The sequence below is a fragment of the Ochotona curzoniae genome, unplaced genomic scaffold (genome assembly GCF_017591425.1).
Source record: "Ochotona curzoniae isolate NIBS_2020 unplaced genomic scaffold, NIBS_Ocur_1.0 contig_4501, whole genome shotgun sequence".
In the NCBI taxonomy this organism is placed as follows: domain Eukaryota; kingdom Metazoa; phylum Chordata; class Mammalia; order Lagomorpha; family Ochotonidae; genus Ochotona; species Ochotona curzoniae.
In genome coordinates, this window is record NW_024466307.1 from 2,463,393 (window position 1) to 2,489,101 (window position 25,709).

At 53.7% G+C, this 25,709-nt stretch overlaps 2 protein-coding genes across 2 annotated transcripts in view; one reads left to right on the forward strand and one right to left on the reverse strand.

Moving 5' to 3' along the window:
* Positions 1 to 10,942: 10,942 nt before the first annotated feature.
* On the forward strand, positions 10,943 to 15,971 carry ZCCHC9 (zinc finger CCHC-type containing 9). Its single transcript, XM_040985985.1, has 6 exons — positions 10,943 to 10,968; positions 11,736 to 12,133; positions 13,296 to 13,446; positions 13,659 to 13,751; positions 14,769 to 14,837; positions 15,372 to 15,971. Exons 2-6 carry the CDS (start codon positions 11,762 to 11,764, stop codon positions 15,488 to 15,490), a joined length of 804 nt encoding a protein of 267 aa, XP_040841919.1. The 5' UTR covers positions 10,943 to 10,968; positions 11,736 to 11,761; the 3' UTR covers positions 15,491 to 15,971.
* Positions 15,972 to 18,765: 2,794 nt separating this feature from the next.
* The window catches only part of ACOT12 (acyl-CoA thioesterase 12), a 30,957-nt gene continuing 24,013 nt past the window's right edge, over positions 18,766 to 25,709 (reverse strand). Inside the window, 4 exon segments of the mRNA XM_040985884.1 lie at positions 18,766 to 19,369; positions 19,599 to 19,725; positions 21,462 to 21,590; positions 23,405 to 23,538. Coding sequence (XP_040841818.1) covers positions 19,232 to 19,369; positions 19,599 to 19,725; positions 21,462 to 21,590; positions 23,405 to 23,538 — 528 coding nt within the window. The 3' untranslated portion in view covers positions 18,766 to 19,231.

A 25,709-nucleotide genomic window follows, 5' to 3' on the forward strand; every position in this document is an offset into this window, starting at 1 on the left:
ACTTGGAGAGTGAATCATCGGACGGAAGATCTTCCTCTCTGTCCTCTCTGCATGTCCACCTTTCCAATTAAAAAAAATAAAAATAAATCTTTAAAGAAAAGCATCAAGTTATGTATAAAGGAATCAGGCTACACATAAACCAATCAGGCCTCCTCAGACTGCTCAGCAGAATCCAAGGCCCGAGGACAGCAAGACAGTGTGTGCAACAAAACCCTTCCGACCAACAACACTGTATGCAGAGCAGCTGTTCTCTCCAATTGAAGGAGAAAAAAGATTTTCCAAATGAGCAAAAACAGAATTTCCCACCCCCTTGGTTCTTGTCTTTCAATATTAGCTCTGAAGGTAAATGTATTAAAACCAAGAGCTCATTATATACCACCATATTTCACAAAGATGCACAGACTGAAAGTGAAGGCCTGGAACAAGACAGCCCAGGCAGGCAGACCAGAAGCGAGCAGCTGCCCTCCAGTCAGGTAAGACTTCAAATCAAAAATGCTGCTAAAAATTCAATTCAGCAAAATGGTATCTCATAGAGACACCCCCACACACACACGGTCACCCCGACATACACGATCAGACCTGAAGGAACAAGTACCGGGTCCATAACGGGCGAGTTCCAAGACCCCTCATCAGTGGACACACCAATTAGAAAATCAACAGATACATCAGCTGAACCACACTGTCGAGCAAATGAGCTGCGGATACTTACAAGATCCTGACCCAAAGCCACAGAACACATGTTCTTATTAGACCATGGAACATCTTCTGGCACAGACCACAAATATCAGGCCACAAACAAGTCTTAATGTATTCAAAATGACTGAAGTCATACCATTTATCTTCTTAGATCACAAAGAAATAAAACTAGAAACCAACAACAGAAGAACACAAATCCAAGGAAATGAGACATGCTATTGAATGATGGACGGGCCACTGAAGAAAAAGAAAAAACTGCCTTGAAACTAAAATGAAAACAATGCATCAAACGTGGGGGATGCAGCAGCAGGAGCAGAAACAGAACTGCCTCACGTGACTTCACGGTGCACCTCAAACATCCAAAACTGGCAGGTAAGAAATGTGGAACAAAATGGAAATAAATGCAATTGAAACTAAAAAGATAAAAGCTCAACAGGAGTGATTTTTCAAGAAGATAAAACAGATAAAAGCTCAGCCAGACTAACACGGAAGAGAAAAACTCAAGGAAACAGATTAAAACAGAGACATGACAACCAATGCCACTGAAATGCAAGGATTGTAAGAAATGGCCATGAATAACTGATAAGGTGGGAAACCTCAAAGGGACAGATCGGTCCCTGGACACATGGAACTTACCAGATTAAATCAAGAAGGTACCGAGACTAGAGCTGTGCCCAAACCTCCCACCAAGAACGGCCCCGGTGTCTGCTTCCTAATTTCACAAAACCTTTTCCATGGAATTAAGTCCATTACTTTTCAAACTATTCCACAATACTGAACAAGATGCAACGCTGCCAAACTCTTAAATTGTTTGAGGGAGGGAGAGATGGAACCTTCGATGGGTTGGCTCACTCCCCAGGAGGCTTGATGGCTGCAGCTGGGCAGGTCTAAGCCAGGAACCTGGAATTCCGGGTCTCCCTGGGGCAGCAGGGGCTCAGGCACGTGAGCTGTCCTCCACGGTTCTCCTAAGCGTGTTAGCAGGGAGCCGGACTGGAAACAGAGCAGCCAGGGCTTGAGCCCGTGCCGTCATGGGATGCTGGCGAGGCAGGTGCATGCAGCTTTATCCACTCCACCACGGTGCCAGCCCCATGCCAAACTCTTCATGAGGCTGGCATCACTCAGTAAAACTGACAAGGACACAAAAACTATAGATCTGCACTCTGCATGAACACAGAATGATTGTCAACGAAGTACTAGCAAGTGGCATCGGAAATCACATTAAACAGATCCCAGATCATGACCAAGTGGGACAGATCCCAGAATGGCTCGACATTTACGAGTTAATAGTTATCATCACACACACCGATACACTGCAGAACCAAAACTACACAGCCCTGGCGACACAGGCAGAGGAAGCTGCTGCTGAGATCAGCATGTCCGTCACTCGCCCTCCACAAACGCGGTTAAGATCAAACCACACAGGACAGGCCGTGGCCAGGGTGCCGAGAGCACTTGCCTCAGATCTGGGGCTTGCAGTGCCTTATCAACACAGCACCGGGAGATCCGGCCAGAGCAGTTATGGAGGAGGAAGAAAGGTTGTAGAACTAGAAAAGGGGAAGTAGAAATCTCCATGCTTGCACATGACACGGTGCTGTCCACACGAACACCTAAGCACTCCACCGAACGCTGCCACAAGTAGAAACCAATTCAGTAAAGTTGCAGGTTACCTTCACAAAAGTTAACTTCACGTGCTAACGGTGAACTTCAAGAGAAGTCCCACTCACAAGGCTCTCACACACACGATAAAAATGTTGCCTTGCACTTGCCGGGATCCCATATGGGCACTGGTTCTAATCCCAGCAGCTCCACTTCCCTTCCAGCTCCCTGCTTGTGGCCTGGGAAAGCAGTCGAGGACGGCCCAAAGCCTTGGGACCCTGCACCCGTGTGGGAGACCCGGAAGAGGCTCCTGGTTCCCGGCTTCAGATCGGCATAGCATCGGCCATTGCGCTCACTTGGGGAGTGAATCATCGGACGGAAGATCTTCCTCTCTGTCTCTCCTCCTCTCTGTATATCTGACTTTCCAATAAATAAATAAATCTTAAAAAAAAAAAAAAAGAAAAAAAGAAATTTAGCCAAAGGAGTGAAAGATCTCTACAATGAAAATTATCAAACACTGATGGGAAAAAAAAATCAAAGGATGCAAAAACAGAAACATGGTCCCGTTCACGGCCTGGAGGCGGCAGCGCCGCGTCTCCCGCAGAGCCCACGCTCTGTCCAGAGCCCAGGAACAGCTCACATACAGCCACCGGAGTCACCAAAGGGCCCCGAACGTTACTCTCTCCAACAAACGGTGCTGGCGACCCGGAATGTGTGATACAAGAATGAAATCAGACCCAGGCCACTCGCGGGCAGAAGCCAGCTCAGAGTGGGCCAAGGGCAGCAGTTAGAGCCTGAGGCGACGGAGCCGCTCAAAGCAAATCCAACAGAAACCCTTCAACACTGCGCAGAGGAGGACGTCTAGGCGAAGATCTCCAAAGCAGAACTAAGCAACAGAGACTGTATCAAACTCAGAAGCTGAGCACATCAGGCAGAATGATCTGCAGCATGAGCGACACCCTCCAACAAAGGACTAATGCGCAGAATGCATCAGCAACCTAGGAAATGCATTAGCAAAAAATCCAGGTAAGAAACGAGCAGAGGGCCCAGTGCAGTAGCCTGGTGGTGAAAATCCTCGCATGACACATGCTGGGATCCCATACGGGCATCAGTTCTAATCTTGGTGGCCCTGCTTCCCATCCAGCTCCCTGCTTGTGGCCTGGGAAAGCAACTGAGGATGACCTAAAGCCTTGGGACCCTGCACCCGTGTGGGAGGCCCTGAAAGAGGCTCTGAGATCCTGGCTTCAGGTTGGCTCAGCTCCGACCACTGTGGCCGCCTGGGGTGAAGCATCTGACGGAAGGTCTTCTCTGTGTCTCCTCCTCTCTGTATATCTGACTTCCCAATAAAAATAAATCTTAAAAAAAAAAAAAAATGAGCAAAGAACCTTAACTGCTCTCAAAAGAAATGCAAATGACCAAAACACTCAGCGTCACCAGCCAATCAGAAGCACCCTGACGCATCACCTCACCCCACCAGAAATTCAAGACACCCAGAGTACCAAATGCTGGGAGGGTGGGAATGGGGAGCCCTTACACACTTTGGGGGATCACAAGCTAGTACGGCCACAGTGGGAAAGCATACGGAGAAAGTGGAAACTCAAAGGCCTGCCACAGGATGCAGCAACCCCGCGGGGTACACACCCCAGACAGGAAGGCGACGGACCAGACACCTGTCCCATTCCTAGCAGCTCCATTCACGGCAGCGACAGCATGGCCTCCAGCAAGCTGTCCGCACCAGCCGAGCGCGCCGGGGGACCGTGCTGTGTGCACGATGCCGTATAAAGAAAGATACCGAGACTGACAGCTAAACCAACAACGGAGGAATCCTGCTGAGTGAAAGCCGCCCGACACAGACAGATCCTGCGTGCTCCCCCTTACGTGCAGAAGCTAAAATTTAAAAACAAATCAAAAAGCAGAAAACAAACAAGAAATACCAATGTCTTCATATTGGTACAAACAGAGCTTTTTCAAACTTTGTTTTAACAAAATCAATTTTCTGTAAACAGCAAGAGGGTATATTTCTCTCAACAGTGGAAATTAGCCAGAGCAGGACAACAGGCCTGTTACTGGGGACCTGCGACAACCGTCGGTCACCTTCGTGTGCGTCCGGGAAAACCTCCAGAGAAACAGGGCAGCTCGCAGCTGAAGACCCGGATGGGCTGTGGGCTCAGGAAAGGGCCAGGCGAGCCATCCAGGAGGGTATCACCGCCTGGGCGACCAGTGCAAGCGTGTGGACTAGCTGCTCCAGAGGTTACGGGTGAGCGGGGTCCCAAGGTCAGCCGGCGTTGTTTCTCAATGTAACTGAACCTAAGCCACTCTACATGCAAGACCAGGGCTGCCAGCTGAAGAGCAGGAGCCGGCGGCTGGAGCAGCGGGGTCAGGCCCGTGTTTGTCCCCTCTCCTGCTGCGTGCAGAAAACCAAGTACAGAAAGAACACAGCCGGGCGTGCTTAGCAGGCCCTGCACTAATTTGTGAGTGGCACAGACCATGCCCGCGTCTTGGCCAGGGACAGCGCCAAGGTGAGTGAGGGGCCAGTCCCCCAGCCAACGCCTGAAGACCACGGATGGGTGAGAGCCCTATGCAGTGGCTAGTGGATCCGAGGGACAGAGAGGACAGTGGGGGGTCTGGAGAGCACCCCGAAGCTGGGCCACCCTGCTGGAAGAAGTCTCCACTATGTGACACCGAGCAGCTTCCCTTTGTGTTACTCACAAAGACAGTAACACCTACGGCAAAGAGCCGCTGGACGGTGTTTGGCAAGTTTACTAAGACTCGCTCAACTCGGTGCAGGACGAGCCACTGGCTGCAACGCTCACCGTGCACAGGAGCGCCAGCTCGAGCCCAGGCCGCTGTTGCATTTTGTTAAAAGATTTACTTTTATTGGAAAGGCATATTTACAAAGAGAAAGATCTTCCAGCTGCTGGTTCACTCCCCAAGTGAGCGCAACGGCTGCAGCTGAGTGGACACAAGGCTGGGAGCTTCTTCCGGGTCTCCCACGTGGGTGCAGGCTCCCAAGCACGTGGCCGTCCTCCACTGCTGTCCCAGGCCACAGGCAGGGAAGGCTCGGAACTTGGTCAAGCAGAGCATTTACTGGAAATGACGGAGTGGCAGCTGCCCACTGTTACACAGTGTTATTGGGGCGACCCAGTCACCCCAGTAAGGGCTTTCCATTCCTTGGAGTCACTCACTCTCCCAGGAGACACACACTACTCGCGTTTTCCGTTTTGAGATTGAACATAACCAATGCCATTTCCGATTTCTGGGGTTGTCACACGCTGACTTCACCCTCAGAACAAAACACTGCTAACTATAAACCAAGTCCAGAATGAATTCCGAATCCAGCCGGCACTTGATTCTTCTCCCAGATCCTCCATATTCATCAAATACCCTTCCCTGAAAGCTCTCAATGCTCCAACTATGTAACAGCACCCAGCTTAGGTACTGTGCCAAGCACTGGGGTGTCAGGGGCCTACCTGCAGCTCAGTGGAAGCTAGACTCTTGGCCTCAAACAAGTGCAAATACAAGTGTCACAGGGGAAAGAGTGCACGCAAAGATAAAGGACTTCTGTTAAGTGAGTCATATTATCTACTAGCAAAGGTAGCTACAGCATGCAAGCAGGGTTTTGTTGTTTGTTTTTTAAACTAAGCTCTGAAACAAGTAACAACTGTGTCAGCAGGAGCAGGCTTCTGAGTCATACCCGAGGCAGAAACAGCAGAGCCCCTAACAGGGGAGTGTGTCCCTCTGCCTCCCACACGGGGGCTTCTCCCCTCAGGCCACACAGCAGGACCAGCCCAACCAGGCCAGGCTCAGTCACTGAGCTGTGGCAGATCCAGAAGAGGCCTGGCTGCCTTGGCCAAGTGGAGAGTTCTTACCTTACACAGTCTTTCCGATTACATAACCAAAGGCAGTGCCGTCTGCATTTTTCATTCACTGTAACCTAAGGAAAAAAATAACACATTCTGCATTAGAACACAATACCGCAAATGCCAATACGTAAAATTCCCATCAACGTCCAGCGGCGTACTGCCGGCGACGCGCCCTGACACTTCTCCGTCCACACCACCTTCCTGAGCTTTAGACTCAAACTGTAATCCACGCAGCTGGTTCATATCACATTAATGGGATGCAAGCGAGACTTCAAGCACAGAACCACGCTGAGGCTCACCAGTGCCCTGCTGTCGTCTGTCCTTCCAGCCTTCCGTTCCATTCTCTGTGGCTTCCTCTTTTTGACCAACAGCTCAAGGTTATACAAATAGTGTTCAAAAGGAATGTGCCACTCCAACCCAGCCACTCACAGGGTGTTCTTAGCTGTTCACCAGCTGTGCCTCTCTGGGACACAGGCTCAACCGAGCATGCCTGAGAATGTGGGTGCAAGACTGCACGCAGAGCAAGAGCCTCAACTTCTGCTCTGACACTTCCCCCAGCAGCTCAGCCGCCTCGTGCTTTGGTTGTTTATATGAACATCTGTGGAATGACTTTTATGCAGTATAACCTTATATGTAACAACAAAATGATACATTTTTCATATACTTACAAAACATACCCTGACAGAGCTGCGTACCGCAGACCTGCCCTCTAAGTCGTGACTGCTGACAAAGACCCGCATCTACGCCAAGGAGCGAGCGCTCACCCGGAGAGCTCAGTGCTGCGGAAAGGCCTGGGAGCCCCTGCTGCAGCCCACGGCCCCCGCAAGAGCCACTCCAAACTGCAAGCCCTTTCCCTCCCGCCAGTCACCCGGGCAGGCCTTGCCGGCCGGGCCACACCTTCACTCCTGTCAGGCCAGGACTGTGTCACCTCACAGCCACAACGGGACAAGGAGGTGGCCCTCTTCCTCCCTGTCCCTCACTGCTCTGCTCAGGGCTGCCAAGGCAACGTGGACTCACCAGCTCGGCTCCCAGACACAGCAATCTGTCATCTCCTTGTAAATATCAAAAGCATGCCATAACCACCCAAGATTTTTAAATTGAACATGCATAACTTTACACATAAGGGATACTTTGCAATTAAATATATAACCATATAGAAATCTATATCTGATTTTAATGAAGAAACATAATAAACATCACTTAACCTGCGGGGTAAGGTGCATTGTAGACTCTTATCCTAGGGGTGACGCAGTGGCACACAGGCTAATCCCTCACCTGTGATGCCAGCATCCCACGTGGACATCGGTTTTAGTCCCAGCCACTCTGCTTCCCATCCGGCTACCTGCTTATGGGAGACCGAGACCCAGAAGACGCTCCTAGCTGCTGACTGGCTCAGCTCTGGCTGCTGCAGCCAATTGTGGAGTGAACCAGCAGACACAATATTTTTCTGTCTCTCCTTCTCTCTGTAAATATCCCTTTCAAGCCAGGGGAAAAAAAGCCTAAAAATAAAGTCTTCCGTTGCCCGCCATGGCGGGCTCAGCGGGGACAGGAGGATGGGAATGACAGCAGCGGGCCATCTGGGGGCTCACTCCCAGGCAGGTGCAGCTTGCAAGGATTTCCTCAGCCATGGACTGGTGAGATGCAGAGCATCTCCGAACTACTGGACTCACCTGAGCAGACCCCTTGGCACGTGCGCCACACTGGGGGCCTTGGGACACTGGGGGCCTTGGGACACTGGGTGCCCCCCCCCCCCGTGCAGCTTCTCCCCTCATCTTCCCCACTTCCACCAGACACAGGAAAAACAAGAAAACTTGGAAACAATGGTCTCACCCACTTTCCCCTAACCCTCAACCCTTCCTACCCTAATCAGCTATGCAAACATCATAAAAGCATTTATAAATAAATAAAAATAAATACTTATTCCATGTCTAAGTGTAAGGAATTATCCAGGGGTTTAAGATTTTATTGGGAGACACACCAAATAAGGGATCCTAAAAATCTCCCCAAACAAACCAAAACCCCTTCCACTTGAGGTAACCAGAACAATCTGTATACAGTGCTTAGTCACCACCAAAACTGACCTCCCACCTGCCCGGGTGGCGAGAAAGGAGCTGGTGAGTCACAACAGGCAGAGCCGGCCACAGCTCACCTGCTGGGAGCCCGTGAGGAAGGCTGGGAGCCGAGGGGACAGCGGGGACGAGGGGACAGCGGGGACGAGGGGACAGCGGGGACGCGCTCGCCCGGGCAGGAGTCCACAGCCAGCAATACCAGGTCCTCCTCAGAGGGCCACCCTGCTGAGCGCTCCCACAGCAGAGACCAGGGTCCCCCACGTGCTCCGGACAGCTCAGCCATCCCCTCTGGAAACCTGAGCCCCACCCGACCACCAGGGCACCTCGCCTGAGAGGAAAAGCAGCATATTGGAAGCTTTCGAAAGTCACTCCGGTGGAACTCAGCGGCAGCAGGGCAGTGAGCTAACCCAGTCATTTTCACGTCAGTGCACCAGGCTCCCCGCCCCGGAAGCACCGGGAGACTCACAGGCTCGTCTGTGGTCCATCTCCCCAGCTCGCCGTCTCCACACAAAACTCAGCACCAAAGCAACAAGGCGGAAAAGGAAACCTCAGAGCCGAGGCACTAAGGGAGCGGCCGGTGGCAGGGCCAGGCCGCCATGCTCCGGAGCAGGGCACGGGCACAGGCAGGGCCAGGCCGCCATGCTCCGGAGCAGGGCACGGGCACAGGCAGGGCCAGGCGGCCGCGCACTGGAGCAGGGCGCCGGCGGGAGCTGCGCTCAGCCCTGGGACTCACCAGGGCCTATCCGCACCCAGGTGCACTTCATCAGACCCGATTACACCATCAGCATCAACGAGGCACAGGAAGACTTTAATGAGCAACTCAGGGTTGGGTTAAGGTCTTGTAGACAATTTTCCCGGTTAGCAAGCACAGGGGAGAATCCTGGCGACGCGAGGTTCTCCTGAAGACACACCTCCTGGGCAACACTGCCCCAGACACACACACTCCCCTCTGTTCCTCGAATGCCCGTGGGTTGAGCTTCATTAACACAGAGCCCACGGATCCCAGCTTGTCCCCCCTGCTACTGCACGGGTGCCCTCCCTCAGCACCCCAGCACTCTCCCAGACCCCGGAGGCCAGGAGTGCACCCGGGGGGGGGGGGGGACACCCCCTGCACGAAGCAGGGCTCCTCCAAGGTTTGGAAGCTGGAGTCACAAAGTCAGAGAAAAGAGAGCTGGAGGGGGCAGACATTCTCTTCCATCTGCTCGGCTAGCTGTAACAGCTGGGCTGGGCCAGGCCCGCACCAGGCAAAAGCAGGAACCAGGACCTTCAGCTGGGAGTGTGCGGGACTCACACCGGCGGGGAGGCGGGCTGCAGTGGAGAGCCGGGACACTGCCACAGGCTGGCTCCAACCCGAGTCCCACACTCGCTGGTCTCTCACCCTTCGCAGTGCACGGGACATTCTGGAACCTGCTCAAATGAGGCACGAGTCCTTCTCACCTGGCACTTGCTAGGAAGGCAACGTTTACAGTGTGCCAGCAGGGCGTGGGAGAGTGGAACAAAATACCAGCCTTTGCATGCACAGGGACGAATGTTTAAAAGTGTGTCTGAGCAGGCGGACACCCCCGTGCAGCAGGGCACAGACTCGGGGTCTCCCTCGCACCAGCTACCGGCCGGGCTAAACTCCTCCAGCTCGCTGAGCACAACAGGACAAAGAGGAAACACCTGCCTCGCAGCACGGGCGGGAGCTCATCAGAGACCACTAGCAGAGGCGCCACCGCGCCAGGCACCGACAAGGTGTCCACAGCCCCTGTGACCTGCAGGCCGGGCCACAGTGTAGCAACTCTCCTGGATTCCAAGGACCTACTGAACCTAACCAATCCTGACCGGCCGCACCTTCACAAAAACACAACCAACGGAGGGGAGTCCCACCCGCACCGCGGCCAACGCGGAAAAGCGCAGCTGCTCGCGCCCTCTAGTGGCGCCCAGGGAAAGCACGGCTCCCCGGAGGGACGCCGCCGGCTGGGGGGCTTGCTCCCCGAAGCCCCCGGAGTCCACGCACGCAGCGGCCACGCAGCCGGGGAGCGGGCTCCTGCCTGCGGGGCCACTCCCCGCAAAAGGCTCCAAAGGGCCAGGGCCGGGAGAAGCCCACGCCAGGAGCTCGCTCGATGCGGGTGCCGGAAGACCCCCACGGGCTGCCCCGCGGGGTGCACCGCAGAGGGGTCCACCTCTGACGTGGGGGTGCTGTCCCGAGCGACGGCGCCCCCCGAGCCCTTCCCTCCCCAGCCCGTGTCGCAGGCCTCGGCCACGCCACCCCCGGCTCTCAACCCCGCGTTCTACACACGAGGCGACGCGCACACCTTCCCGCGCCGCGACGGGCGCCGGAGAACAAGACGAACGAGCCCCGGGCGCGGAAGCAGCCGTGAGCGGCAGGCCTGCAGGGCCGGGCCGGTCGAGAACGCCGAGGGGCGCAGCAAGTGTCCCCCCCAAAGGCGCGAGCACCCCTCGCCGGCTCCGCCCGGGACGCCCCTCGCCGGCTCCGCCCGGGACGCCCCTCGGCAGCCACGGCCACCGCGTCCCTGCCTTCCCGAGGGAGGACTCCGCGCCTCCGGTGCCGCCCGGCGCCCCCCGGGGGTCCTGCCCGCTGAGCTGTGGGGTCCCACGCGCGGCCCCGCACGACGCCCGGACACACTCACCTCAAGCAGGAGCGCCCCGAGTTCGAACGCCGCGCGGCGGCTCGCAGGAAGTGACGCTCCTCGGGGAGGCGGTGCTTCCGGAGGGCGGGCCTCTGCAGGATTCACGTCGGGGTAGGAAACGTTCGCGCGGCATCCACATGGGGTGGACCCGGGCCCCGGGCGGCCTTCAGGCCTTCCCGATCGTCCCCTCCGGCCTGGCGGGACTCCTCCGGGCCGCTGGGACGGCCGAGGGCTGGCTGCCAGGGGCCGGCGGAGCCCTGGGCGGCGTGGGGCCCCGCCGGGGGCTGTGTGGGTGCTGGCCGGGGCCGCCCAGGGCGCCCCCCGATGCCGGGAGCCCCCTCTCCGCGGGTCCTCGAGGGGCTGAGGCGCTGGCTTGGCTCGGGGAAATCGGGCGCCCTCCCGGTGGGCGGGGAGGCCCCCCAGACCCTCGCTGGGTTTCTGGGGTGTCTGCCGGAGCCAACGTCTCTTGGGGTGATTCACGCCTGTGGGGGGTGCTGTGAGGGGTTCAGAAGGTTCTATTAGAAAAATGCGTGTGTCCCGTGGCCCGATGGGCACCGCAGCAAAGGCCGAGTGCTGGCCGAGGGAGCCCGCGCTGCCCAGTGGTCGAGGGGTGCAGGGGACCCCTTTGGGTCCCCGAGGGGCGACCTGACAGCCGTGCATTTCAGTCATTTCCCGGCCTTGGATACGTGCTGGTGTGCACTTTGCTTTCTCCGTGAACGGCTGCTGTGGCTTCTCTGGGCCACGCGCAGGATTTGCGCTGCAGGCGTATTTTACAGAATTAGGAAATGTAAATGAGATACAAAGTGCAGCAGTGGAGAGTTGAGTGCGTGGGTGGCGTATTGTCAGAGCCGACTAACCAGCGGCTTGTTGTCCCAAAGATCCCTGAGCTTCCCCGGAGGGCGCCATGACCAGGTGGGCGCGGGCCACCACCACGCGCAGCAAGAGACCCCTGCCGGCCACGTCCTGGGAGGACCTGAGGAAGGGGTCTTCCGAGGGCGCGGGCCAAAGCGTGCCCAAGCGCACAGAACCCGGGGCCGGCCGGCTGCCTCTGAGAAACGACACGCCGCAAGGGAAACGCAAGAACAAAAAGAAAAAGGAGTACCTGAACGAGGATGTGAACGGCTTCATGGAGTACCTGCGGCAGAACGCGCAGGCCGGGCAGGTGTTGGCCTCGGACGGCGACCGAGTCAGGGAGGAGATTGCTGTGGCCTTGAAGAAAGACAGCCGCCGCGAGGGGAGACGCCTACGAAGACAGGCGGCCAAGAAAAGCGCCATGGTGAGGCCGCAGCCCGCGGGGTCTCCTGCAGCTAGAATTGCCCCTGTAGATGCCTGGCGAGCTGCCTGCGCCCAGCTCACGTCTCGGGGCTTTTCCGGCACTTGGGAGCTCGTGGTTGCCTTCTTAGCGGATAGGAAAACGGCTGTGCAGACAGGCGCAGCAACTTGTGGGAAACTTCTAGGAAAAAAGGGAAACCCAAACTCAGAGTGTGTCTTCTTCAAAGCAGCTGTACTGGGGGGTTGGCGTGTGGCACCCAGTAGGCTGAGCCACCCCGAGATGAGTGCCAGCTGCCCTGTGGTCCCTGCCACCCCTGTCGTCTGGCTTGGCCCCGCGTATTGCAGGCACTGCGAGATCTCTCTCTGCCTTTCAAATCAGTAAATCTTTTCAACAGGAAAGTGAGGATGGAGTTGTAAAATAGGTTTCATTTTGCCTGTTGATATTGCTTTATGAAATACCTGTGCTTAGTAAACACACACACATATATACATACATACACATATGCACACACACATGCTTTCTTGCTTAGGTATCGGCCACCTCTGAGTGTGTGATGAGACCATTCTTTACAACTAAAAACACAAACACCATGACAGCCTGCAAATCGCTGGGTAAACATCACTCAGTTACAAGTGCCAGATAATCCACTTTGGAAGAAGCTGTTGTGTTTATCCTCTGAAAAGGAAACATTTCCCAGTATTTAAGGCAGTGTCAGTAAGAGTGTGAAACCAAGGAGGTATACACTGCTATGGAGTACGCCTAAGGCTTCGAGCCGTGATTTATGTGGCAATATTTGACCCAGATTCTTTGTTTTGTGAACTTGAAAAGTGCAAGTTTTAACTTTGAGCCCAGCATCTATAGCCGCTGTCTGCTTTTTACAGAACACTCCCCCTTTTCTGGCACACACTCCTGCTGGTGCAGCAAGCAGCCCACCTTCCCGCCAGTCCCGCACTCGCCTTCACCGCCGTCCTGCGGAGCACGCAGATGGAGGAGCAGTGGACTGGCTTTTCAGACGCCTCATTGTTTAGGAGTGTGGGGGACAATAAAATGGCGACATTTCTCTAAACAGCACATATTAAAATGAGAAACTGTGAGGTGTGTTCTCTGCGGGCGACAGCGGGCAGGGTGCAGCCATGGCGAGGGGGCACGCATCTTGTCTTCCCAGGTGTGTTTCCACTGCCGAGAACCTGGCCACGGGGTCGCGGACTGTCCGGCCGCCCTGGAAAGCCAGGACATGGGCACCGGGATCTGTTACCGGTGCGGGTCCACGGAGCACGAGATGACCAAGTGCAAGGCCAAAGTGGACCCAGCTCTGGGTACGTTTCTGCTTTCTGTGTGGCTGATGGGGAACGTGACTGGTAAATAGCCAGCTGGGTATTTTTGTTTTAGATCTGCCTGTTCCCGCTTTGAAATCAGGAGGTTGAATTTTAAGTTATACAAATAAGTCAGAGTGTTTTCAACTGAGACTGTTTTACACGAATGTGAATGACATGATCATATAATCAGTAGGAACTTTGGATTTTTACAGGAGAATTCCCTTTTGCCAAGTGTTTTGTGTGTGGGGAGATGGGCCACCTGTCGAGGTCATGTCCTGACAACCCCAAAGGACTCTACGCTGACGGTGAGTCCGTGCTGTGGGCTGAGGGCAGGGCGGCAGCTGAACAGTGACTTCAGGGGCGTTCTTACTCACGTCTTGAGTTCTTGAATAAGCGGCTAAACCTTAAAAATATCATTTTTATCAACTGCTGTTTCACGTGCTAGGCTTTTCATGCAAGCCTGTGTGATATATCAATAAATACCCCTGAGCGGTGTGTTTCACTTGCTTCAGCAGTTTTGAGAGTTGTTAGATTTCGATCTGCAACAAAGCAGTTCCACCTTGTGTTACAGTAAGGTTTAGCGGCGGCGCAGTCCACTGCACCTGGCAGAAGGACCGCCCACCCTGTTCAGTACTGTGGTCTTGTTGCTGAGTCCTTAGTTGACGGTGAGGCTTGGGACCCTACAGCTGCTGCACGTTCTCCGCAGTGCCGGAGGGCATCTGGTGCCCTGGGTTCCTCTGATGTCACATCCTGGCTTTCTCCAAGGAAAAAGGAGCCAAGGAGACCCTGCTTGCCCAACTCCAGGACTCAGGTGGTGCACGCTGATCGACTGAGGCCAGCAGGTGTCCCCACAGCTGACAGCACTGGTCCGTGGGAGCTGTGGGCATGACCACACGTTACTGGCAATGGCTTAGACCTGATGAGTCATAGTGTTTCCCTGGAAGAGCTGTCAACGAGGGCTAGAATGTATTATTCACATGCCTCTTCTATTTCATTATGCCACTGAAAACAGAAAAGAGACTTGGGTTTAGAAAACTGACTCACAGATGGCTGTGGGTGGTCAAGCAAAGGCTCAGCACAGAGTAGGTCCCGGGATGTGAGGTCGGCCAGGCCACTGTCTTAGCAGGCTACGTTCTGTGCCGCTTCCCATGCGGTAGTGCTTGTCTGCCAAGCCCTCACGGCTCACTGTTCTGGGAGAGACCCATTTCAGTGAGGAAACCCATGTGCCCAGGTTCAGCCATCGCCAAGGTGGGCAACCCTGGGAGGAGCTGAGGCCAGGGGAGGGCTCTGCGGGGTGGCACTCAGGGACTGTTCCCTCGCAGGTGGTGGCTGCAAGCTCTGTGGCTCCGTGGAGCACCTGAAGAAGGACTGTCCGGAAGCTGAGCCCTCAGGTGAGTGAGAGCCTGGTGCCGCCCGTCGTGTGTGCTGGAGAATCTGAGGGCCTGCTGCTCTGGGCAAGCTGCTGTGCTGCAGCAGACACAGACCTGACTAGTGGGACACTAGTCCGTGCATGGTAGGTGCTAGTAAACCGCCAGAGTGGAGTTTGGCTTCTCCCTGCTGGGAGAGTGCACTAGCCAGCCGACAAGCCTGCCGAACAGCTGTCTCCTGTCCTAGGTGGCAGCCTGGGACTGACAACTGGCGCTTGCTCAGTCTTGCTGTGTACAGATGCTGTGAGAGGCAGGGGAGGAGCTCTCTCCTTATGCATTGCAGCATAGTTGCTGCATTTCCCTTCCTGGGGCAGGACATAGATGTGGAACTCGGAAATCAGGGCTCATCATCCAGTCAGAATGGCTCCCTTGCCTTAAGGGACGTGACCACGTCTTCCCTCCTTGTGATTATTCATGTCAAAACCGGCACCTTTGCTAAATCGTTCCAATGTGAGTGCAGCTTGCCGACTCCTGGTTTTCTCATACTGTCTCTTACAGAGCGCTTGGTCACCGTTGGTCGCTGGGCAAAGGGGATGAGCGCCGACCATGAAGACATTCTGGACGTGCCTAAGCCGCAGAAACCCAAAACAAAGACTCCCAAAGTTGTTCATTTCTAATAGCAATTAGGACTCTCCCTGTTTACTGGGCTGAGCGGAGCCAAGCCTCTGTCAGCCATGTCAGTGACCCGAGAGGGCTCAAGACAGCAGCCTGTGATCTGCCCATCCGGGGTCTCTTCCGCCACTGCCGGCTGGAGACGTCCCTAAGGTTGGGGGCTCGAACCACGCTGTCACCAGGTGGGACAGACCTGGTGGTGACAGCTGCCCCTCAGCACATCACGTGTCCGTGGGCTGCCCCTCGCCATGGGCACCTGCGCTTGTCGGTGAGTTCTGGGACATTGTTTTCTTGACTCACCATCAATTATTATACAAGAAACTTACTTATGTAAGTTGCCACAGAAGAATGTATTTTTAAACTATTGAGTAAAAGTACATTTTCTATTTGCTTGTTTTTCTGATGACCTAATTCTGGATCCAAGCCACCACTGTTCATTAACATCCAAGTAACAATCTCTTGGGAAACAAGGACTTTGAATCCTGAGGGTAAATGGGTCTGGTTCGTTTTCATTTGGACTAAAAGAATTATAGCTTACTCATGTTAAAATCAAGAGTACCACGGTTTAGCAGCAGCTCTGTTTTGCCCTTGGTTTCCAAGAGGGAGATCCTAGGCAGAACTGTGCAGAATGGCGTGTCACTGGCTGCACATGCTCTGCACGGCGTCGGTCCTGTGCTTCGGGCCGGAGGACAGGAGCCTGGCTGCCGAGGGCACGCAGGCCGGAGCTCCCCACAGTGCAGAGTGACGGAAAGGGCTGGCTTGTGCTTTGCACTAGAAGTGTTATCCACGTCCATCTGCAACTAGAGATTAGTTCCTGATGCCGCAAAAGCGGGAACTACCAAATCACAGAAGCAGCCCACCCGTGTTTCCACGCCGACAGCTGCCGTGTCAACAGGAAGGCCCGTGCTCCTGTCAGTGGGAGCCGAGCACGGGGACAGGGCTCTACCGAGCCTCCAAAAGTGCTCAGCCAGCAGTGCTGCCCCTCCCAGGGGGCCTGGCGATGTGTGCCCTCAGCCTCACCTGCCCTGCTCTCAGGGTGCGGGGTCCCCAGCTACACTTACCCCAAGGTTCTTGTCTTGATAAGATGCAGAAAAGGTGCAAGGATGGGGGCAGGATTTCATTAAAAATATATAGTAATGAGGGCCCGGTGCGGTGACCTAGCGGCTAAAGTCCTCGCCTTGAGTGCACCAGGATCCCATATATGTACCAGTTCTAATCCCAGCAGCTCCACTTCCCATCCAGCTCCCTGCTTGTGGCCTGGGAAAGCAGTCAAGGAAGGCCCAAAGCCTTGGGACCCTGCACCCATATGGGAGACCTGGAAGAAGTTCCTGGCTCCTGGCTCTGGATCAGCGCAGCACTGGCCCTTGCGGCCACTTTGGGGAGTGAATCATCAGATGGAGGATTTTCCTCCACCGTCTCTCCTCTCTGTATATCTGGTTTGCAATAATAATAATAATAATGAGACGGTGCACACTCAGGGGAATGCAGTCCTGGGGGCTGGCTGCCTGCCCTGAAGTGACTCTGCACACTGCTCTGGGACGTCCCCTAGGTGTGGACCAGCACACTCTACTGCGTTTCTGGGACACTGGGTTTGGATAGTCCCGTGGCCATCTGTGTGTAAATGTGATCCAGCTTCAGCTGGGACAAGTCCATAGGAACAGGCTTTCCCAGGGAGCCTCCTGGTCACCCAGGGGCCACACCTATCGCGCTCTCCAGCAGGGCCAGGCAGGGACTGGGGCTGGGCAGGGGCCAATGGAAAGGGGACTGGGGCCAGGCGGGACAAGTCAGAACGCCACCAAAACCGTGTTGCAACAGCTCCAGTCTCTTCTGAACAAATGCTCCTCCTGTCTGTGAACCTGGACCCAACAGCGAGCCAGCACCTGAGCTGTCCGTCCTACCTCCTCTGCTTCTCTGGTCCAAGACCAGAGAACAGCCTCGCCATGAGATCTTAATTTAAAAGCCATCTTAGTAACCGGCAAGAGCCTGACAATCCATACTGACAGCCCTCACAATGACCTCGCCTCGGCCTCAGGGAATTCACAGAAAGGGCCAGGACCAGGCTTCGTGATGGAAGCAGAGAGGCTGTGAATGGGAGATGGCAGCAAGAATGGCTGGTCACACGGCATACCACCACGCTGGTTCTGGGCCTGGAATTTTCAAACACAAGACAGGACAAGAGCGATTGTATCTCATTCCCATTGAGCTACTACAGCAAACTCAGCCACATCGGAAGCTGAGCCACAGTCTGTGGGCCAAAGGCAGTGCCTCGCTGCAGTGCCCTCACCTGGGAAGAGGCAGCCCAGCTGCCCTGAGCCTCTGCGGAGTGGACTGATCCCGTGCCAGTCCTCGCTCATGTGACTGAACCAAAGGCTCACCTGCTGTCACCCAGCGGTTAGAACTTCAACTCGTCAATCGGGGGTGGGACAAATATTCATACCATAACACCTCACGTCTACAAAGGATTTGAGGAAACACTGAAAGTTGGAGCAAAGACCTAGAGATCATTAAAACAGCAAGCACAGGGGAGGCCGTTTAGCCCAGCGGTTGGACTCCAGGTTGGTGCCGTCTCCCATGTGCAGTGCTTGAGTTCGGTACCTGCCTCTGGCTCCTGACTCCAGCTTCCTGTTCCTGCAGAGCCCGGGAGGCAGTGGTGACCATCGTGTGACTGGGCTCCTGGCTTCCCAAATGGCCAAAACGGAGTGGAGCAGATCCCAAGTCAGGAGCCAGGAGCTTCTTCCTGGTCTCCCATGCGGGTGCAGGGTCCCAGGGACTTGGACCATCCTCCACTGCTTTCCCAGGCCAGAAGCAGGGAGCAGGGTGGCAAGTAGAGCAACTGGCACACAAACCAGCATGCATATGGCATGCCAGAACACAGGATAGAGGATTAGCTGGCTTCATCATCACAGCAGCCCCCAGTAAACAGATCTTTTTAACAGCCAACAGGCAAATGCAGGAACTGTGACCAGACTGTGTGGATGGGGAGGAGCTGAGCAGAGATCAGAGTCTTTAACCTGTGGAGTGCTCTGACACAAGGCGAGCTCCCACAGCCCTCTCGAGCTGTCCTGCAGAGACATGGCTGGTTTGAGGGATTCTGAGCTCTGTAGAAAAGACACAACACAACACAGAGCATCGGGGAGACAGTGCTGGCAGGAGACTGAAGGAAGAGTCGGGCTGCACCACATGGCAGGTGCTTTGCATGGGGGACACACAGAATGGGTCAGCCAGTGAACATGTGCTAAACAACACACAGGAAGTAGCTCCTACTACTAAACTGATTGGATTTCATTATGTTTTAATAGCTATGTGTCTTGTCAGGTGCTGCTGACCGCTGGCCCCTCCTGCACATGAGAACAACACCACACATTAGAACAGGGGCCAACTGGCAACCAGTTGCCAGCATACAGGCTGTACTCTGCAACTACAAAACGTTTATGATCACAGCAATGACATTCGTCCAGTTTTACAGAGCGCACAATCTGGCACGGATGACTTTTGCTTCTCTCTGCCCTTGGAAGAGGCAGAGCCATGGGTGAGCTAAAGCACAACTTTTCAGTCTCTTCCAGTGCCAATCCAAGAGACTTTGCTTGAGGTGCACTTTGTGTAACGCTTTCCTGACTGCATTCTGCTTAGGCTGACATGAAGTTCTGTGGCCTCTCCCCTCTTGCCAACACTTGCCCAGCATCAGGGATCAGGGTGCTTGAATGAAAAGTGAGAAAGGAAATGACAAGTGATTAACAGATGACTCCTTAAGACATGCTCACGGCAGCGTTCTCGATGAATTTAATACAAGAGGCTGCAGCTTCTTCAATGGACTTGGACCAGCCGCCCAGGTTTCCAGCAAAGTAAGGAAGGATGCTAGCAGACATCTGGTTAAAGTAGGACACCTGTTTCAAAGACAAAGCAAGACTGTCACTTTTAATGGAGCTTCGTCCAGCAGCACGATGAATCCTGTTGGTCTGTGGGAGGCTTAGATCCCAGGACCTTCTGAAAAGCATCTGAGGGGTTGACTAGGATTCCTCTCATGTGGACACAAACAGGATTCTAACTAACTGGGACACCTGCTGAGGGCTTCTTTGTAGGAGCAGTGAGTGAGCAAAGGTTCCTTAGACTTACGGTGCACGTGTGGCTGCTGATGGCGTGGATGAGGAACCCGGCACACACAATTTCACTCCTGATGTACTCAGGCGATGGTGGGGCGGACGGCAGCACCACGGACTTCACTGCTACGGCGTAAGCGTGCCTGAAAGGCAAGGAGGCACGTACTGGGCCCTTGTGAGAAACCAAGGGTGACTTCGAAATTCCCAGAACACCCGGAATTTACATATGAGGTGGAAACGCAAAGCAGCAAAAGCAGCAAAGACCAGCCCTCCCACATCTGAAAAGCTTGCCCCACGGCAGCACCCAAGAGCGGGGAGCGCCACAGGGTGGCAGGCACCTTTGGCCCCAGAACTGTGAGTGCTGCTGAACTCCTCAAAGCTGCACCGGCCCCCAAACCCAGTTTCCAGTGTGTCCTAGGGTGACATTTCAGCCCCTCTCCTTTCTTGTTTGTTTATCATTTGAGAAGCAGACACAAGAAACAGAACGTGAGCTCATGTCTGTGGTTCATTCCCCAGATGCCTACAGCTGCACCTGGCTGGCGCGAAGCCAGGAGCCTGGCACTCAGTCAGGTCTCCCCCACGGGGGGGAGGGGGCAGAAACCCAACGGCCTGAGCCATCGCCACTGCCTCCTGGAGCCAGGACCTACAGCCAGGCATCCTGGTGTGCAACTCTTAGCATTTGACTGTTAGCCAGAGGTTAACAGTTCACCTCTGCACCACTGCACCTCCTGCTTTTTAAATTTAAAAAAGCAACCAAATGATCTTCATCGTTTTAAAGAAGCCTCAGACTACAGAGCCCACACCAGTCCATCCTGACCCCACACACAACCTGCAGTTGGCCTCTCAGTGTTCCGCTGTGGCTCTCTCGACCGCAACACTTATGCTTACACTGAGTCACGTCATCAAAAATGATCATATATGTGTGTAATCATATTTAAATACAACATATTATACCCTAAATATTTTCATTTTACAAATGCTGGTCTACAATGTGATTTTTCACCTATCAGTCATGTTTTATATGCGAGCCCTGACAGTACATCAACCTTTGAACGCGCACCGTAGCAGAGCTGCCCTCATCGTGACACAGACCTTTGCGGCTCATGCTGGGGATGGCTTGCCATGCTGAGGAACCCTGCACTGAGCATCTGTGCGCACTAACACGCCCACGGGGCTACTTGGGATACTCGGAGCAGACGCTGCCCCAAACACACAGGGACAAGTCATGCATGGGACTCCGACCCACAGCTCAAGTTGACTGCTAACATGCTGGACACCTCGCACAGCACAGCCTTTGTGAATTCTAAACCAATTCTTGGGGTTTTGTTCTAGTTTCATTTTTAATTGATAGTGGAATAGTTCAAAGGTTCACTAAATACCAGCATGTATCTACAAGAGAAGAAAAGGAAGCACTGGAGGACTAAGCTAGCACTTAATACATGACTTTGTGGTTTTTTTTAACTATAGCTAAATATCTACCTAGCAAAGATTTATAAGACCAGAAGCTCCCATATCGATTTCCTTTAAGAAAAGTTAAACAACTTACTTGAGAGGCAGAGAGGGTACAGAAAGAGAGGGGGCACACTCCTGTCCAATGGCCCACTTCCCAAATAACCATGCTGGCCCTTGGCTGGGACTGAAGGTGGAGGTGTAAACTTATCTAAGTCTCCTGCAGTGGGGCAGGGACCAATTACATGACTCAACACCACCACCTCCCTCCCCAGCACCAAGCTTTGCAGTAGCCAGGAGCTGGAGCCTGGAGCTAGAGCCAAGTACCCAGCACGACACTCCAATTGCACATGTGGGTACTACCCTAACGTCCTCATTTCTATGTCATACCACAGGACATGGCTATGCCAGCAGCAGCGCACATACTCACCCAGATCTGATGGGTTTTCTGCATGACACAAGCACCACCAGGTCTTTTGGTTTGTCCCCAGTGGCCATAGGACAGGTGATATAGTATATCTTGTCATCTTCACTCACCCGGTCTAGGACCTCACAGGATCTGTGTGGGCGACAAGGCAGAACCTGGCATTCCCGTCCCTTTGTTGCTTAATCTCGTTATCACTGCCCTCCTCTACCCCTTCTCCCCACACTGGCTCCATTGCTCAAAGTCTCTTTTAGCATGAACTCTTTGGTAAGAAAGAAGAATTCTGCATGGGATAGTGAGAAGATTGGCCAACTGACTCTAAGTTTGCGACTCTCAATACTTCAGAGAAAGATACCGAGCTATTTTCCTCAAAATTAATTTGCTCAGGCTCAAGCAAAACTTTTCCAAGACTGGAGGATTCGAGGAACAGCCCAAGGACAGCCCCAGAAGGTGCAGAAGAGGGTTCACTGACAAGAACACCAAGTGTGGAGGCGGCAACTTGCCTGGGACTCCCAGACCCGTGTTGCTGCCTGTACCGCGGGAAGCAAGTCACGTTATGCTCTCACACTGTGGCTGTAGTGACACCCCTGGGCCACTGTGGGGTTAGGTAACTACACTTGACCCAAGGTCAGAATCACAGAGGACACACAGCAAAACCACTTGAGTTAGAATAAGTTCATTCATTCCTCCCTTCATTTGAGTTCAATCTTGCTGGAGCATCAGGTACCATTTTACAAGAAAGCATACCAAAGGCCCAGCTGTTCTTAAAAGCACTGTGTGTACAAAACACCAACAAATACTGAGCTGCTCCTTAGGGACTGTGTTGTCCAGAAAGCACTGACCATATGTGGTATTCTGGCATCTGTGCCAATGTAATGAGAAGTTAGAAACGTTAAGGATGAACTTTTGTTTTGTCAAGATTTAAAAGCAAATAGTGCTTCGTGTAAGAGAAGCCCGTCTCCAACCTTTCTCTTGTGAGGCCCTGCAAGGTGCCAGTGCAGAGGGGACTGGATCTGAGGCACCAGGGCAGGTGCCAGGCACCAGGGTGGCAAGGTGCCCAGCTCTGTATAATCAGCCCTTCGTGTCCTGGCGGAAGGGGCTCTAATGTCCTCTGAGTGTCGAAATCCGAGGAGTCATGTCCCTACATGAAACAGTGCCGGGTTTGCACAGGACACACCATGACCTCTAGAAAGCCTTTGGTCAGTGCTAGATTGACTTACCACACCTGCTACAACGTACACGCTTTCTAACTTGTTGTCACTTGGAATATGCCAAGGAAGAGTGTGTGTGTGTGTGTGTGTGTGTGTGTGTGTGTGTGTGTTCACCACAGCCTTAAGTTTTCCCCTGAACATTTGTGACTGGCAGCTGGCTGAATCCCCGCCAACACAGAGGACAAAGCCAGACAGGAATTTCAGGAGACAAGGAGTGGGGCTGAAGCAGGGAGGAACGAGATGGGAAGAGGTAGGAATAAGATATAGTGCACAGAGTGGGCATGGTCGCGTGGGATGGGTCGGCAAGGGTCCTGGGCAGTCACCTTTTCCAGGACACAGAGATTGTGTGCTGTAGCACACCTGTGTGGGACTCAAGCCAGGTGACCGTGGATGCTCGTTGGGTTCTGTGACGTCACTGCAGTCCTGAAAGGTCCCAGGACCTGCCTCTTGCTCAGTGGCAACAACACTGACCTTGAGGTTTCCTTGGGAGGAGTCCAACAGATATGGGTCAAGTAGGGCAACCTGAAGCGGATGTTAAGTAAAGGGGGACAGTAATGTTTGCTGTGTGTCTCAGTGTCACCAGTGCAGGGCTCTGGGAAGAACCAGGTGGCAGACATACTTCTGAATCAAGAGCACAGTGGGTCCCTCAAGGGGTAGCAGAGATGGGCTGTCCCACAGTGGGCATTTTCCTGTGTGACATCAGGGGTGATGTGGGGCAGCTTTGACACTTGTTCTTACACGTAATGGGGGTCCCACAGAGGCCGCTTTGTGAAGTCAGACAGCAGGTGGTAGGCCAGATGTGCAGGGCTTTCCACCTGCTTCTCCACCCAGATGGACAGGACGTCCCGCTCCTCCAGCGTGTAGATTTTTATCTCAAAGAGAGCAAGAGATATCACATTATGAGGGCAACATTGGTGTTTTTTATTTCACAGAGCACACACACACACTAGTGTGCAGAAGCCACCAGCAGGTCATCTGGGCACCCATGACGCGGATGACTCGGACACTGCAGGGTGGGCCAGGGTGCTGGTCCGGAGGCCCCCTCGCTGGCTGGACTGCAGTGTCTTAGGGAGAAACTAACAACTGCTTCTCACCCTTGACTTTGTGGTGTCTCCCTGCTTCTAGCCAAGACCAGAAAACAGCATCATGCTGCTACATTGGCTGTGACCCCATCCCAAGAGAGACTTGGGACAGCTCGCTGGTCAGGGGCTGCTTCCGACACTGGGGTTCCGTGCTGGGTACAGGTTTCCAGGAGGCCAGGTCATTCCAGGTTTCACTGCTAGCGCAGCTTTACCAGCACAAGCTCAGCCATTTCTTAAATGAAAGCTGCTCCCGTCAGGCCAGCCCCTCACTGCTGATTTCTCCCCGGGAACATGCCCAAGCTGCCCACTGCCCACAACGCTCCCTGCCACCCCGTGCCAGCTGAGCCCCATGGGTTAGGCACTAGAGCCTGTCTGTGCTAACAAGCTGCCTCACATGGGCGATGTTTCTAAAATGCACCTTTTGTGCCTTCTATTACATGATAATGAATCTTTCATGATACTTGGAAATGAAATATGTCGCAGGCCTTATCCGATTTCATTCTAACACCAGAAGTCTTAGATTTCTTCCATCTAATTTATATCAAATACAAACCTTGATTTCAAAGCCTGAAAATAAGAAAGATCCTAAATAAAGAACTGTGTTGTAAGAATCATTCATCTAAAATGTAGAAGAAAAATGAGAGCTGCATTTTTAAAATGAAACATGCAGGAGCGAGCGTTGTAGCATAGCCGATAACGCCACCACCTGCAACGCCAGCATCCCATTTGGTGCCAGTTTGTGTCCCGGCTGCTCCACTCCTGATCCAGCTCCCTGTTACCAGCCTGGGATGAGCCAAGTGTTCAGGTCCCTGCACCCAAGTGGGAGACCTGTCTGGGGATCCTGGCTCCTGGCTTTAAGCTGGCCCAGTTCTGGCTGTTATCAGCACCTGGAGAGTGAACCAGCCCATGGAAGACCTCTCTGTTTCTGTCTCTCAAATAAATAATATTTTTAAAAAGATTTATTTATTTTTATTAGAAAGTCAGATATACAGAGAGGAAGAGAGACAGAGAGGAAGATCTTCTGTCCACTGGTTCAGTTCCTTGACAATTCCAAGTGGCTGCAAACAGCCAGTGATGAACCAATCTGAAGTGAGGAACCAGGAGCCTCTTCCAGGTATCCCACACGGGTGCAGGGTCCCAAGGCTTTGGGTCATCCTCATTTGCTTTCCCAGGCCACAAGCAGGGAGCTGGATGGGAGGTGGGGCTGCCAGGATTAGAACCAGCTCCCATATGGGATTCTGGCACATGCAAAGCAAGGACTTAAGCCACTAAGCTACTGTGCCAGACCCAAAATAATCTTTTTAAAAAAATATTAAAGTATAAAACTGGCAAGAAGAGTATAACTCAAAAGAACATATTTTAATCCTATTTGATCATAATTTTAAAAGATTCAAATTCAACAGAGATTAACTGAAGAATTTAAAAAAATTGTACAATATTCTCTAATGACTACGCATTCCAAACATAAGAAATCATCACAGATGACTGCCCTACCACAGCAGTGTGTGTGTGTGTGTGTGTGTGTGTGTGTGTTCCTGGCTCCACCCCAGAGATGAACTGTTCTTCCCGCTGCTGCCGTGTGCTGAGGGGCTGGCAACCAGGGGAAAGGCAGACTTCACATCGGCAGGAAAGAGCCAAGTACCTGAGCCCCGGGCCAGGCTGAGGTGTGCGCCCAGTGGGGAGTAAAGGGCCCGCTGGGAGCCGACAGTACATCCGTGTGGACAACTCAGGGGGCCTCCTGACAGGCCTCTGAAGCCAAACACGAGTGCTGTGGGTGCACTGAAGTCTGATGACACACAAGGCATGCTGGGAGTCACTAACCGGCAGAGAAAGACACCAGGCCAAGGCTATGCCCAGAAGGCGACTGCGTGGCTTCTGGGGTCTGGCTGGCATCTGCCTGGGGAAGCTGACTGCGTGCAGACAGCCCACGTGCCACGTAAGGCTCAAAGTCAATGAAAGGA